This window comes from Lycorma delicatula, chromosome 10 (genome assembly GCF_047948215.1).
Source record: "Lycorma delicatula isolate Av1 chromosome 10, ASM4794821v1, whole genome shotgun sequence".
In the NCBI taxonomy this organism is placed as follows: Eukaryota; Metazoa; Arthropoda; class Insecta; order Hemiptera; family Fulgoridae; genus Lycorma; species Lycorma delicatula.
The window spans coordinates 103,080,833-103,095,916 of NC_134464.1; the positions used below are offsets into that span (position 1 = coordinate 103,080,833).

At 28.3% G+C, this 15,084-nt stretch overlaps 1 protein-coding gene across 2 annotated transcripts in view; it reads right to left on the reverse strand.

Annotated features, from left to right (window-relative positions):
• Window positions 1–15,084, reverse strand: part of nmd (no mitochondrial derivative) — a 58,301-nt gene that overhangs the window by 7,160 nt on the left and 36,057 nt on the right. The window contains exons 6-8 of one of the 2 annotated variants that reach the window (XM_075376938.1): window positions 14,432–14,610; window positions 10,045–10,208; window positions 3,849–4,123 (exon numbers count right to left, since the gene is read on the reverse strand). In XM_075376938.1, coding sequence (XP_075233053.1) covers window positions 4,008–4,123; window positions 10,045–10,208; window positions 14,432–14,610 — 459 coding nt within the window. In that variant the 3' untranslated portion in view covers window positions 3,849–4,007. Of the gene's footprint in view, window positions 1–3,848; window positions 4,124–10,044; window positions 10,209–14,431; window positions 14,611–15,084 lie in introns of those variants that run through there. The other variant, XM_075376939.1, reaches the window with a different exon arrangement.

Here is a 15,084-nt window from a genome sequence, read left to right on the forward strand (position 1 = left end):
TTTCAATCAGAGGTTAATAATTATATATTTAAATTAAAAAAAAGGGAGAGTTAAAAAAAAAGGAAATGAAGTCTGATTCGAACCGATGTGCCTTGTAAGATCCAAATATTTCATTAATTAAAATTTTATTTGGCTATAACTCTGGAACCGATGAAAATAAGTACCACTTATGAAATGCTCTCAATGAGAGCTTATTACTGCAGTTAAGAAAAAGTCCAAAATCCAAATTGTTTGGATTTTGGGCTTTTTTGGACACTTTGTTCAGTCAATTGCAATCAAAAGAGGAGGTGTACAACTAGATGTTACAACAGTCCTAAATCAAAAATTTCAACATTCTACGGCTAATCGTTTTTTAATTATGCCAGATACATACGTATGTACAAGTCACACCGAAACTAGTCAAAATGAATATTTCTGTTGAAATCTGAAGTTTGTTTTTATCACAATACCGATAAAAAAAAATCAGTATTCATGTTTTTCAAAAAAAGTTTTGTATTCATGGTAAAAATTTATCATATCATTTTTAAATCTTTATACGGCATGGGAATAATTCAAAACATCAGATGTTCAAACAGTTCAGTTTACGTAAGTCTGTATGTAGAATATGTACATTGTAGTGGTTTGGTTTCATAAAAACCGAACCATTTAAGTTTCCCTACAAAAAAAGGGAATTATTCTTATTAAGTTTTAAAGAAATGATTTTTAATCGGTTAAATTAAAAATCGCTTAGAAAAACAAAACTTTGCCTTCTACAAAGGTAGCCCAAACAAAGAACAAATTCTCCGAACTCAAGATGATATGCTAAAAATTTCAAATGAGATGATTAACATAACAAACAATCTTCTTTACTCATTTTCTGGTTTATTCACTTCTGAAGATAAGACGCAAAGAATGGATAGAATATTAAATAGATGTGCAGGATTCCCAGTTATAAATGAGGAAGAGGTTCATTCTGCTATTATTGCACAAGAGGTTTCAATAGTTTTGTATGTTAAATAAATAAAATTTCTACAATAAAATATTGAATAGAATAGGAAACAGTTAAATTGAGATGGGATGAAGGTGTATAACTTAATTTGCTTCAAAAACATTGAAATGTTTTAGAAGTGATTGTTACTAATGAAGTTCCAAATCTTTTAACGATTTGAATTTATAAATCAAAATGTTTTTACAACAATATTGATGCTTTAACCATGAATGAAAATATATACGCTGAAGTCTCAGTAGTCTGGCCAAAAAATATTGACGCATACACGTTAGATGATAAACTTCTTTTGAAAATATTCTGCATTTTGATAAATCTGTTGTGGCACATTTATAAACATGTATGAAATATGTACTGTAAAACACGTATGGAAAAATACGAACAGTATGCATTGTATAAATAGACCTATGCGCATGCCTATTTAAATGTAACTCTTGTTAGTGAAAACAGAAATGATTTTCTGTCACTCTTCTTACAACTTGTGCTATGGTGAGTTTTATCGATCAGAAACAAAAAGTAAAAGGACATTAATAAGCAGGGCTTGGATCAGATATCTGGGGATAAACGACAAGCAGCGATAGTTATTGTTGGTACTATAACGTGACAGCGTTAGGTTTCCTGTACGCTACTGTAACTAATGTTAAGAAAGCCAGTTTTTAATTGTGCTTAATTCGTTTTACGTTTGGTAACATTTCTTTTTTTTTAAGTATCGTTTGTGTGGTGTATGTGAGTTAGTGTGTTTTTAAACAGATACATATTTATACATAACAGTAGTATAAAATGTTAAACTTAAGCACAAAACTTTAAATTTAAAACAGAAATCTGAAATTTTCAAAAACTGGATAAAGGTGCGAACAAACAGAATTGGCCAAGGAGTATCAAAGTTAGTAGTGCTAAAATATATGATGTCCTTAAAAATTTCATAAAAACTACTATGTCTGATCCTGGAAAAAGACAAATTTCCTCAAACAGAAGAAGCTGTAGCTGTGTATGTCTGGTTCCTACAAGAATGAAGTAGACACATTCTAATAAATGGTAATATTTTTTGTGAAAAAGCAGAATTCTTTTATCAAAAAATTATGAACCTGACAAATTTTCCATGGATGGCCTGACAAATTTAAAAAACAATATGGGGTATTCATTTTTTTGTGTGTGACTGGGGAAAAATTAGCAAGTGATTCTTCAACTGTAGCTCCTTTCATAGAGGAGTTAAAAGATAAAATAAAATCAATGAACCCTTGTTCCCTAACAAATTTACAATGCCGATGAGAGCGGGTGTAATTAAGTCATGGAAATCATTGTGGCCATCACGTCCACTTTTAACTGAAAAAGATGAAAATGATACTAGTGAAACTGACAATCTTAAGGAAGTATGGAAATTTTATCAACAATTCTGTTGAATGCAGGCACTAATAAATCTATGGAAAAACACAGATTAAAGATAGTACGGTCTTGGCTTGAAGATGATGATGAACCTCCAAAACTCTCTGATGATAATATAATTAACAAAATAAATCTGAAGAAGAAACAACTGTAGAGCAAACTTTGTTGAAAATCCCTGTACGATGTAAAGAAGCTTTGTCAGTATTCACCACCTGTATTAAATGGGCTGAAGAAAGAAACATTGATGTAGACAAATATCTTTAATTAAAAAAATTATGTGAATAGGTTTTTCAAGAATCATTCATGAGAAAAAACCATACATTCTTTTTTCAAGCCCGTGTAACTGAAAATGATAGAAATTATGTTTTGTCACACAAGTTTTTTTGTTAAGAGTAGGCTATTTAATGTTATTGCTTTTTTTTTATTTGTCATTTATTTTGTTATCATGTTAATGTAAGTGTTGTGTTCATCAACCAAATATCGTACAGTAGTAGTCGCAATACCATGCAAATACTGCAAAAAGGTTATTATTTTTCATAAATCGTTTTTTAAAGATTTTATTTGTTAATAATAAAAAATACAATTATTTTTTTGGTATAGTTATTATAATAATTAGCCTACATATTATATTTTAAAGAATCCAATATTATAATTTAAAATTCTAATCCGGTTTTTCAAGTTTTTTAATATTTTTTTTTTGCTAATACTATGCTGAAAGATTTTTTTGTAAATATTACTACGATATAGTCATTACAATAATAATTATTTTAATAAAAAACAGTAATTTAGTTAAAATTCAAATGTATTTTCATTATTTTATATAAATAGCATTGAACTACACAGTAGTATTATTATATGTATTTGCAAAAATCCAGTAATCTGGCATTTTTTATAATTTGGCACCCCCTCGGTCCCAACCCACGCCAGATTATTGAGACTCCACTGTAATACACAAAAATGTTTCCAAATATTTTTAAGGTGAAATCCCAACAGATTTATCTAAAAAGTGAGTAAATGCTACCAGTGATCAGGTCAAATTTTGTAAGGAATAGGGAGCCTTGGTTTTACTTAGTAAGCAACTCAACCATTATTTTGACTTTTAATGCAACTTTCTGGATATGAAACAAGTCCTTGATCAATTCCAGAAGTATAACAAAAGGAGTTACCATCCTACTAAAATGTCCTTCTGACAGTTTAGAAGGTGCCAACATGATACCAGATGTAAATGGTTGGTTTATCCAATTCCTATAGCATTCATCCAAAGAAAAAAAAAAATTACACTATCTACAAGATTACCTCTGATAGGGATAGTTACTGTCTTGTTCAGGACTACCACTGATATACTATCACTGGTGTTAAATCACTTGTACTTGAAAATAAATCATAAATCATGACATAAACAATAATAAAATTTATTAATGAAATATCCCTTAAATTTTATTAACAACATCCATGTATAAAAATTCATTAACTTTCAGTGGTTAAAAAAAAAAAATAATTTCTTCACATTGTTGTACAAAGAGCCACTTCATGACTTCTTATAAAATTCACCTCGCATTCCTGCTACTTAAATTTTTGTATAGGATTAAAAATAAATCTTCAGTAAAAGGGTGCACTGTTTATTCCATTATATTAACAATTAAGAAATGCGTATTTTATATTGAGTCTTATTCAATGTACGAAAAATTATAAAAGCAAAAGCAGTAACACACAAATTTCTAAAGTACGTTACTGATAAATCACATGGAGCAGTACCTGGAAAATAAAAAGGAGAAAAAAAAGGATAAAATATCAATTTATTAAAAATGGAAATAATTGATGAAAATATTTCCACGTTCAATAAATTGTTTCCAGTATTCATATAAGTTAAATTATGCCAGGTGGTCAGTGTTTAAAATGATAAGATTTCATTTAGTAATTAACGAAAATTATCATAACATTCACTACCTATAAAATTATGAAAATCCTTGCTTTTTATCCCATGGTTTTTCTTAATCTGAATTCTGTAAAATGACTAAAAAATTTAAAATTTAAAGAAATAAGTAATCTAACATTAGTGTGGTATGCTATGTCTTCCAAACAAAACATTAATGTTACAACCATAAAATGAAGTTATTATAGCTGCTCTCAAATCATGTATATGTGTCACTTTCAAAGGCTTAATTAAATTAATTGATGGATTGAACTAAAAAAATTTACCAAAATTCATCCATTAACAAAACCTGGGAAATTTTTAATAGGAGACTTATAATCAGCATAAATGATATTCACTATATCTGCTTGTTGGAATAATTTATAGAAAGATACTATTTAGAATGATAGAACAATGGAATTAAAAAAAAGTAAAAAAATAACAAAAATCCATTGTTTTAGCATATAAGATTAACTGAAGAGTGATTTTAGAAAATCAAACCCTCTGATATCAGACAACTTAAAGAATTAAAAGTAGACAAACTTACAGAGAAAGATCTAACGGCATTAATTATGAAGCAACTAGATGAATTTAACATTGAGAGTACATTCCATACACTTGGTAACTCAAAATCCTTAAAAATGTAAATTTTTTTTGTTTCCCTTGAGAAAACCTGTCTTGGTTAAAAAAAAAATCCATGGGTAACTCAGAAAAATTATTGTGGTAACTCTATAAGCTGACATGACTAAATGTTTACTTCTATAAGTCAAAAACCATGTCTAAATCCAAACCTTACACAGCGTTATCTTAAAGTTCTAGCCATTGAGCTGGTTAATTTGAATCCGTCTTCCGGTAAACAAGCATATTGTAACTTATCGATTTCTGCCGACAACTGTCAGTGTAGCATGTTCTTACTTGTGCGTGATGATTGTTCTCATGTTTGGCTAGTTAACTTTATTTACAATAGTTGTAGTGTAGTGTACAGTTTATTGAACAAAACTGAAGTACAGTGCAATGACTGCTAAAAGAAAGGTAAACAGTTTAACTGTTGCAGATAAATTGAAAATTTTTCAAGCAGTGAATGCAGGGGAAAAAAGGACATTGTTGCTGAGTTTCCAGCTAGTAGCACTTTACAATTTTATAACTTCTGTAAATCGAAGAACTCAAAATTAACCTCTATAACTCTTAAGTAATTTCTTATTCCCTTGAGATTTGAGTTACAGAGAGAGGATCATGTAATTAACTTAGAATTCACTTTAAGTCATATAATGAAATCTTTTGTTTTGTACAGCAGTTACAAAAAGAACTTCTGGGTTCATCCATGTAATAAATATTATATTAAAAAGGGAATGTTACTGAAATTTCAATCACTTATCTAAACTAATGGATACCATACAAAGAAAGTATAATCATAACAGATTGCAAGGTAGTAGAGTGAACTGAAGACTATTACACAATAGCCAGAAAATATTCCGAAAATGCATTAAAACTAGAAAAAGTAAGCAAACATTTTATATGATCGGATTACTTTTATGAGCATAGAAGAACAGTTATTATTTTCTTAAATAATCAATAAACTGGAGGAATCTTTTCCTTAAATGTCATATAAATTATAAAGAACCATGATGGAAAAAAGAGTAAAAAAATTCAATTAACCTATAGGAAAAAGAGCGAGACCTGACTGTTCCATATGCACACTATATACTATTAAATTCTCACAAAATCTTCTGAATGAATGCTATTATACTAGTGAATAATGAGATAATAGTAGGAAATAGCTTCAAGTGACTGAGATAAAGAAAAATGGAAAGTAGGTGACACACCCGCTTAATTCTTTTCCTGCTCAATTATGCGGTATTTTGAGAGTAAAATTCCAATAAGGTAAGCAATTAATACTGACTGACTTCATGCAAAATTCTTTCCACTGCAGAAGGAAAAGAACATTTTATAAATAAAAACTGTAACATCTAAAACTTATTGTTTTAAATTTTCATGAATGACTTTGCTTTCAAATTAGATGGAATTTTTTCTTCCAGAGCAAATTATGCTGCTTCTTCTTTAGTGAAGTTAGTACTGACATTGTTGTGCTAGTAACTCCTCTGTAAAAAGAACTGTGCAAATAATTTGGGAGGGGGATTCTAAGGAAGAACAGCTAATTTGAAAGTTCGTCATATAATTAATTATTTTAAGTGTTTTCAAATTCTGTTAAGCTGTTCAGTAGAGCTGTTTTAAAAAAATGAAAAGGCATTAAATTTGTTTTACTTAGCTAAGTTATGTAGCAACTGGAAGCTGAATTTTAATTTACTGTACATCAGTAATTCCCAACCTGTGATCTGCTGATCACAGTCTTCCATAAGCAGGTCATAAGGGTTCCGTGATAATTTATAGGTTCTCACTTAGAACTGCTTCTGCTATTCCCTCCCACAACTGATGGAAGCATGTAGGAAGGTCAGTCAGTTATTTGGCTATTCCTACATGCTAGAATCAGCTTCAATTTGTTTTTGTCTTTGTTTTCAAACAGAGGTGGTACATGAATAATTGTTACGCACTTAATATTCTTTTCAAGAAAAAAGTATGTTAATTATACTGGGTGGTCCATTTAAACTGAGACACATCTATATCTCAAAAACTACACATTTTAAGAAAAAATATTTCCTATTAAAGTTTTTCCATCTCAAGGGGGAAATAGATTCACAACCTATATTGTCCTTGATAAGGTGAAATAAAAATCATTTTAATGTGAACTTAATTTTTTTTTTAAATAGGAAACTATAATGTTTATTGGAGAATCGAATTCATTGCAAAAAAAAAGTTAAAATTTCATTTCAGACTTTTTTTTCTAAATTGATAGTTTTTTAATTATTCAACTTCAAAAATGCTGTAGGTTCATTAGGTTTGGCCTAGCTGACGAGTTACATCCAACTGATAAAAAACAGCTAATTACAGAATTAACTTAAATAAAATCCATTTATGTTTTAATGAATTCTTTTAATCACATAGTATATACTGGTGTGGTAAATAGTCTACATGTGTTGCACACTTTGGTCAGTTACATTACGACTCATTGAAAATATTTGGTTTAATGAATTACTGATACTAAATTTTTTTTTAATACTCTATTTAAAACAATTAAAACCATTCATTATCTGCAAAATTAAAAGTCTTCTGACTAGTGTTGTTAATATGGTAAATTACATAAAGATGAAAACACTGAACCTCAAATTTTTAAACAAAATATTTAGGAAAGGAAGCAAAATATGAAGGGTTACTTTATCATACAAAAGTTAGGTGACTTTGACTTTCTTGAGGAAAGGTGCCTTCCCATACGCTGGAACTCAAAAAAGAAAATACTGACTTTGCACAGGACCGTAAGAATGATATGTGATGTGCTAAATTGGGCTATTTAACAGAAATTTTAACTCATTTGAACACTGTCAATACGACCATAGAGGGTGCAAATGAGAACATTTTAATTCAACATACAAACTCTCAGCTTTCCATCAGGCCATTCTTTGGAAAAAAGTAAACAAATATTTATAGCATGTTTCAATCTGTATACAATAGCATCAACTGTGTTTTCTTGATACCAGAACATTGATCAATATTGGACAAAAATGCAACAAAATATCTAAATATAAAAAAAGTCATAAAAATTTAATTTCGTTTTTCAACTTCATATTTATGTGAAGTAAGGTTTATCACATTAACCACCATAAAAAACAAAAAAAAGAGAAAGGATGACAAAGTTAGAAAAAAAATGAGGGTTGCCTTTACTTGCATATATCATAACATAAAAGAAATATGTGACAAAAATATCAGGCATAAGTTTCACATTATATGAGATACTCAAGTAAAACTATTTTTTCTGTAAATATTTTTATCAATTATAATTATATAATAATCTTTTCAATAAATATTAAAATACAAGGTTTTTTCAAGGTCCGATCGGTTGCGAAATAAAAACCTGTGCAAAAATCGGATGAACCTTTGCGCATATGTGTTGCACAGCATCTCTAGTATGGCCTTCAATCACGCTGTGTCACTTTGTTTAGTTCTGAACATGCAGCTAGTACGTAAACATGTCTACAATGATAGCATCTCCTGCCAAGTGTGAAGTGCGTAATTCGATTTCTTCAGGCTGAGGGGTGTAATGCAGCTGAAATTCAATGAATAAGTAATGTGTGCAGTGAAACTTCAATGAGTGACAGCAAAGTGCGACAATGGTGTAGGAACTTTAAAGCAGGAAGTACAGATGTTCATGATGCAGGTGGTCAGGGAAGGAAGCGAGTGTCAACCGATGACCTCGTTGAGCGAGTGGATGAGGCAATTCGAGAAAATTGTCGGTTTACAATTTTTGTAACAAGCGATTCGTTTCCTGAAATTTCAAGGTCAGCTCTCTACATCATTGTGAGTGAGAGACTTCAGTAACGCAAACTGTGTGCATAGAAATATGGCTGAAAACACAGGCGGCTCTGTTCTATGATGAGGGTATTGGAAAGTTGGTACCACGCTATGACAAATGTCTAAATCGGAGTGGTGACTATGAAGAGAAGTAGTGAAACTATGTAAGTACTTATTACAAATAAAAATTTTTTTATTTTCACTGTGGTTTTAATTTTGTGACCGATTGGACCTTGAAAAAAAAATAACCCTCGTATAACAGTAAATATTGATTTGTAGTTGTAACAATTTTCAATTGTCCAATTCAAATAAAAGAACCGATGACAAACTTATTTCATTTTAACTTAGTTAAGTGTTTCCACCTAAACATTTTCCTTGTAACAATGCTCTGTACTTTAGAAAAGATTAGGAATCTTGCTTTACTTAACGATAGGAGTTATCATTTAAACAGTAATGTCAGGTAAAATAAAAAGAAATCAAAAGATTCTAAGTCAAGTTCTATTTTTAAATAAACATTTTTATTTATCTATATGGTCATTAAAAAAAAAGTTGTTTAACAATTAATTTACTTTTGCAAATGAACAAGTAAATTAATCAACTAGAAAGAATTTTGAAGGGTTCCTTTTCATTATTAATGACAGGAACAGTTTATTTTCAATACTGTAATATGACATGTATTCTAACTACAAAGAGATCATATTTAGTATTTTAACACCATACAGAATAAATAAATAAAAAATACATTATGTAGATTTATACTAACTAATAAATTATCATAAAATTACTATAATCTTCAACTACCCACTGGCTCCAAACTTTTTATCTGGAATCACTCCTATATTAACTCACAAATGTAATATAAGTAAATCCTATAATAATCCTATGCCAGCAGTAAACTAATGACAACCAATGAGCAAGCAGATAAGAGCATCAAGTCTACCATTTTAAGTACAATATTATTTAATGAAAAAAAAATAAAATAAAATATATATATATATATATATATTCAACTTTAAAATATGAACAATTCAGTTCAATTTTGAAATAATGGTTCACATGATAAGAAATAATATCAAGAAAAAATAAAAAAATAAATAAAATTTAAAAAAATAAATGAGGATAATAAACATTTGTCTTTTTTGAATGGTATCATCAATTTACATACCATTTATGAAAAAATTATTAAAATAAAGCAGTTAACATAAAAAAAGGAAAAATAATTAATGGACAACTAAACATTATCTTTACTTTAATATATTACAAGAAAAAAAAAAATGCAAAAATGTTCTATAACAACAAAAATACACGAAACAGAAATACCACAAACGCAAATACAATTTAGCTTAATCAAGAATTAAAGTACCACAATCAAGTTTTGATTCTCTCATCTTTGAAAGCGATGATGTTAGATCATCCATTGTAATTGGCCTTAATGAATCAGAATCACCATTACTGCCCGATGATGTTGAAGTGGCTCCTCCACCATTTTGTGAATCCTTGTTTTCTGTTGATGATTTCTTTACAGACCTGCAGTAAAAAATATTTCAAAATTATGTTCATCAACTGTACATCAGTTTACGTGTATCTGTTTAAGGCTATTAACTTTACTATGTACAATTTATTTTTCTCTGGGCAGGTAAATCACTTTCCTTTTATTAATCAGTTTAGTTTATGTTTAATTTTCTTTGATTTAAAATCATTTCATTTTGATGTTTGGTAATTTTATTATTGTAAAATATTACATGCTAATTTTTTATTTTCTTATACAACAATGTTTTGAAATATAGCTAAGCTATTTTTAATCGATTTTAGCTAGAATTAAAATTCTTTTATTTATATTTATAGGTTTAGATTTTTTTATAATAGTACACGCTACTGATGTGCAAGTGTCCTTTAAATACAAATTGCTATTATAGTAGTTTTTATAATCAGATCAAATTAAAAGCTTGTTTTTGGATGTATTGTCATTTTCAGCCTTTTATGGAGATACTACTACAGTTGCATGGCCTTGAACCAACATACTATTACTGTGTATATATAGACAATCAATATATATATATATTAAAAAAAAAAAAATCATATGTATAGGCAATCAGTACAAACATAATTAGTTTACATAAGGATTCAACACATAGTAAAAGAAGCAGATAAAAGCTGATTCTATAATAAATATGCATTAATCTATGACTAGAAATTAAATATTTGTTTAAAAACATAACATTCTTTTGTTTAGTATGCATTCCTATGTTTAATATAACGTTTAAAACGTTTGAGAATGGCAAACTAACTCTACCTGAAAACTGTATTTTACTTTCTTCAACAAGTATTTCTATTTAAAATTTTAATTTTAATCTTTCTATTTTTAAGTCTTAATTTTTTATGAATGGATTGCCATGGTCATCTATTTGAAATAATAATTACAGGTAATTAATATTAAAAGTAAATTACTTAAGTAGTTTAAATTAAAAAAAAAATAGAAAAAAAAAAGACTTAACCGATTAATGTACTTAGTTTTTTAACAGAAAAATTATCAAATGAATTATCATTAATAAATTCCTTAGACAAAAAAAAAATCTGTACAAAGGCACAATGAAATTGCTGCACTGCATACCTAAAATATATATAACTGAATGACTGGAGCTATAAGTGAACTTATTAGGACTGTACCTGTTACAAAATACATGAAATAACATTCATAGGTACTATTGTGTTTTTACACTAAGTAGCACATAACAGTCATTAAATTCTCTTAGGATGCCCAAAAATGTTTGATGAACACTAACCTAATCCATCTTGTTCATATGGTAACAGAACCAATAGATATGGAAGTGAAGCAGATGATTTCAGCTGACAAGTGAATGACAAAAGATAGTGTAACAACTTCAAGAGGGTTTTCCCATGACTTAGCCTAGAGCATGTGCATGAATATCTACATTTTCAAGAAGTAAACTGATAGACTGAGGAGTAAAAAAAACTGAATGTATCATACTTACAAGAATAATGAAGAAGACAACATCACTTAGCAGGCTGTTTATGAGTAGGTCATTACTGAATAAATCGGATTAAATACAAAATTAACTGCTAAAAACTCAATTGGATGGCAAACCTTTTTGACGATGAAGAAGCAGTTGCAAATGATAATGAGAATGCAGTCCATAGAATTTTGTGCCAAAGGTTCTTGAACACAAATGATGCAATATCATAAGTGTATCAATTTTGATGAAGATTATATTAAAAAATAAAAACTGTTTTCAATTAAGTTTTTCACAACTAAACAATCTTTTCTCTAACAACCATGTATGATCAGTACATTGTTATTTATTGACTTTCTCTTGTTATAAAAGACATCTAACCCACATTGATCGTATATGATTCGTTTGTATACGTGTACTTCAAAGAGAAGATTTTTAAGTTTATAAAAATTCAAAAATTTTGCAACTTTGCTTCAAAAAATTATTGTTTCATTAAATTTTCGCTTTTGTATATGTATTTTCTCTTACTCCCTTATACTTATTTATGTTAAGTGTTTTGTAAAGAAAAGTTATAGGACAGAAATGGTGGAAAAAATTGGACATGGGTTTTTATATAAACAAAGATAGGTTTATAAAAAAACAACATATTTTCTAATTGTAATAATTTATTGTGTTTTAAAGAATTATTTCTTATATATATCAATAAACGATAATTAAATGTTAAGTCAATAACTTTTATACAGTATGTATTCAAACATGTATTTGTATGTATATATACATAATATAATATAATGAAATATCAAAATCACCAAATACAATTAATAAATGGTAAGAATACTTTCCCAACTGGAGTGCTTCCGAAGTTAAATTACTTCATCTTCAGCAGTTTAAAATTACAAGATTACAAGCAAAATATCACCATATCAAGCTTTGTCAGTAACCTTTTCAGACCATGTAGCCATTAAACTGGCTATGTACAGCGTCAGTTTTAAAACGTTGTTACAAAATCATTTTATATGGCATCTAAGTCAGTTATTTTGTTTTGTATTCACAAAGGAATCTTACACAATTTGAACGACGTTTATACGATGTAAAATGTTTTATTTAGACTAGAAAGAATATGACCATTTTTCTCTCAGGAATGTGCTTGTGTGTGTGTGACTTGTGTATTATAATTGCTATGAGGATTATAGATTTATTTATTATTTACAAACATAGCATAATATATTACCAACATATTGAGGTATTGAAACACATAATAAATTATGTTATACGGCACACACAAAAAAAAGAAGGAATTTGTGGTCATAAATATGTCACTTTTACTTGAAGTCTATAAAAATCTTTTCTGACAAATGATATCGGTAAACATGTAACACATAACGATTCGAAATGAATAACACTACACAGTAGAAATTGTTTTTTGTCAATCTGAATACCTTTTTCAGTGGTGGGGATTTTTATAAAACATAGTTTTCTGAATCTACTTTCACTTATACTAACATATGTTACTAATCTGTGATTTATGACACGGGTTTTTCATCATATTTTGCCCAATTTTCAACCGATTTGCTTGAAAGTATTATTTTTAAAATCAGCAAACTATGTTTCATACACACAAAAAAAAATTTCGCTAATAAAAAACGCAGTAGAAATGTGCAAAAAAATTCTGCAGTTAAATTATCGTAATTTTTGTACTGTTTCAATTTTTTGTTGTTACAGGCATAAAAAATATCCAATCGTAACGGGTTTTTTTTTGTCAGAATCTGTTAAATCTCTTTAATATAATGTAATTTTCTGAAATTTTTTTCACAAGAGGGTAGCATAAGACTATGAAGGGAGGCAATCAGATACAAACATATTTTCGAGGAGCGCTAATCAACCGTGGATCATTGTGATGGGAAAAGGTTAAAATATAAAAAAATTCTTCACACACAACTGTATAATAGTGAGTCACAATATAATTTAACTACAGTAATTTATAACTGCTGAAGATGAAGTAATTTAACTTCAAAAACAGTCTAATTGGGTAAGTGTTCTTTTCTTAACATTTATTATCTGTATTTCTTAGTTTTGATATTATATTTAATTATAATATATTATTTGACACAGTGAATATGTTTGAAAAAAATTATATATATATATATATAAAATTTATTTTCAAAATAAATGGTTAGATGAAATTTTATACTTCAGTAACAGTTGTATGTTCATTAAAATGTATCAGAATATATCCTGTCATTCTGATACTAAGACTTAGTTTTATAATTGTTTTATGTTAAAAAATATATGGGTTAAAGGGTCAATTTGGGCTTCAGAAAAAGTGTACATGCACTCCCAATTCTCTAAATAACTGTACAGATGTTCAAAAGTACTTTAGCCAAATGTATGATTCTGCTGAAAAGTATTCATATAAAATGTAAGACTTTCTTTAATATTATTTGCTAATGTGCAAAAGATCAATGACCAGCTGTGCTGAGAGGAAAACAAGAGGAACACCTAATAGCATGATACTTTCTTTTCTTAGATTTTAAGTTAAAAGTTGTTATATGCAATAAAAGGCAGATATCTATTCTACTAAAGATTGTAAGATATTACTGTACTTTTTGGCTATTTAAAAAAAAAAAAAATCACTTTTTTCCATGTTTTTGTTTAACAAATTTCAATAAAACATACTATAAAGAAAAAAAAACAAAAAAAAAAACATTACAATAATAATGAAAATAAACAAGAAATAAGTTATAAATACTTTGTGAGTTATAAAAAATTTATACTTACTGAGAAGATGAATTCATATAGTCACGCACTCTATATACTGATGCGTTGCGACAAAGTTCTCTAAGATCTGATCCAGAAAATCCTTCAGTTTTATGAGATAATTTATTAAGATCTACGTCAGAAGCAATTGGTTCTCTATTAAGAACCAATTCCAATATTTGTTTTCTCTGCGTAGCATTCTATATAAAAACAAAGGCATAAAAATTTAAAAAAATAATTACCTCATAAAAAATGCACACATTAATTGAAGCCGTTATTATCAGTAGTGATTTACGCAATAAATTTTTTTCCTAAAATCTTAATTCCTGATGAATTAATGTACAACTATAGGTAAGAACTGAATAATTCACATGATAAATGAATTACAAACAAGGATGATGCAGACCAATAAAGAGGTAGTACAAAACTATAATATGGTTATATTACAAGAGGGTAATTCCGAGTTGTTGCATTTAACTTTTTCTTTTTATTGAATATGAACCGTGCAAAATAATAAATTTAACTTGGCGATATTTTGTAATTTGATTTTATCTATCTTTTTGCAGAAAAGATTGTCTTTCTAAATGAAAATTTAAACACTATACTATTGCAAAACCAGGTTTTTTTTACTACAGTTGCTTCTTTACAGCTACAGAATGTTGATTCACTTCAGT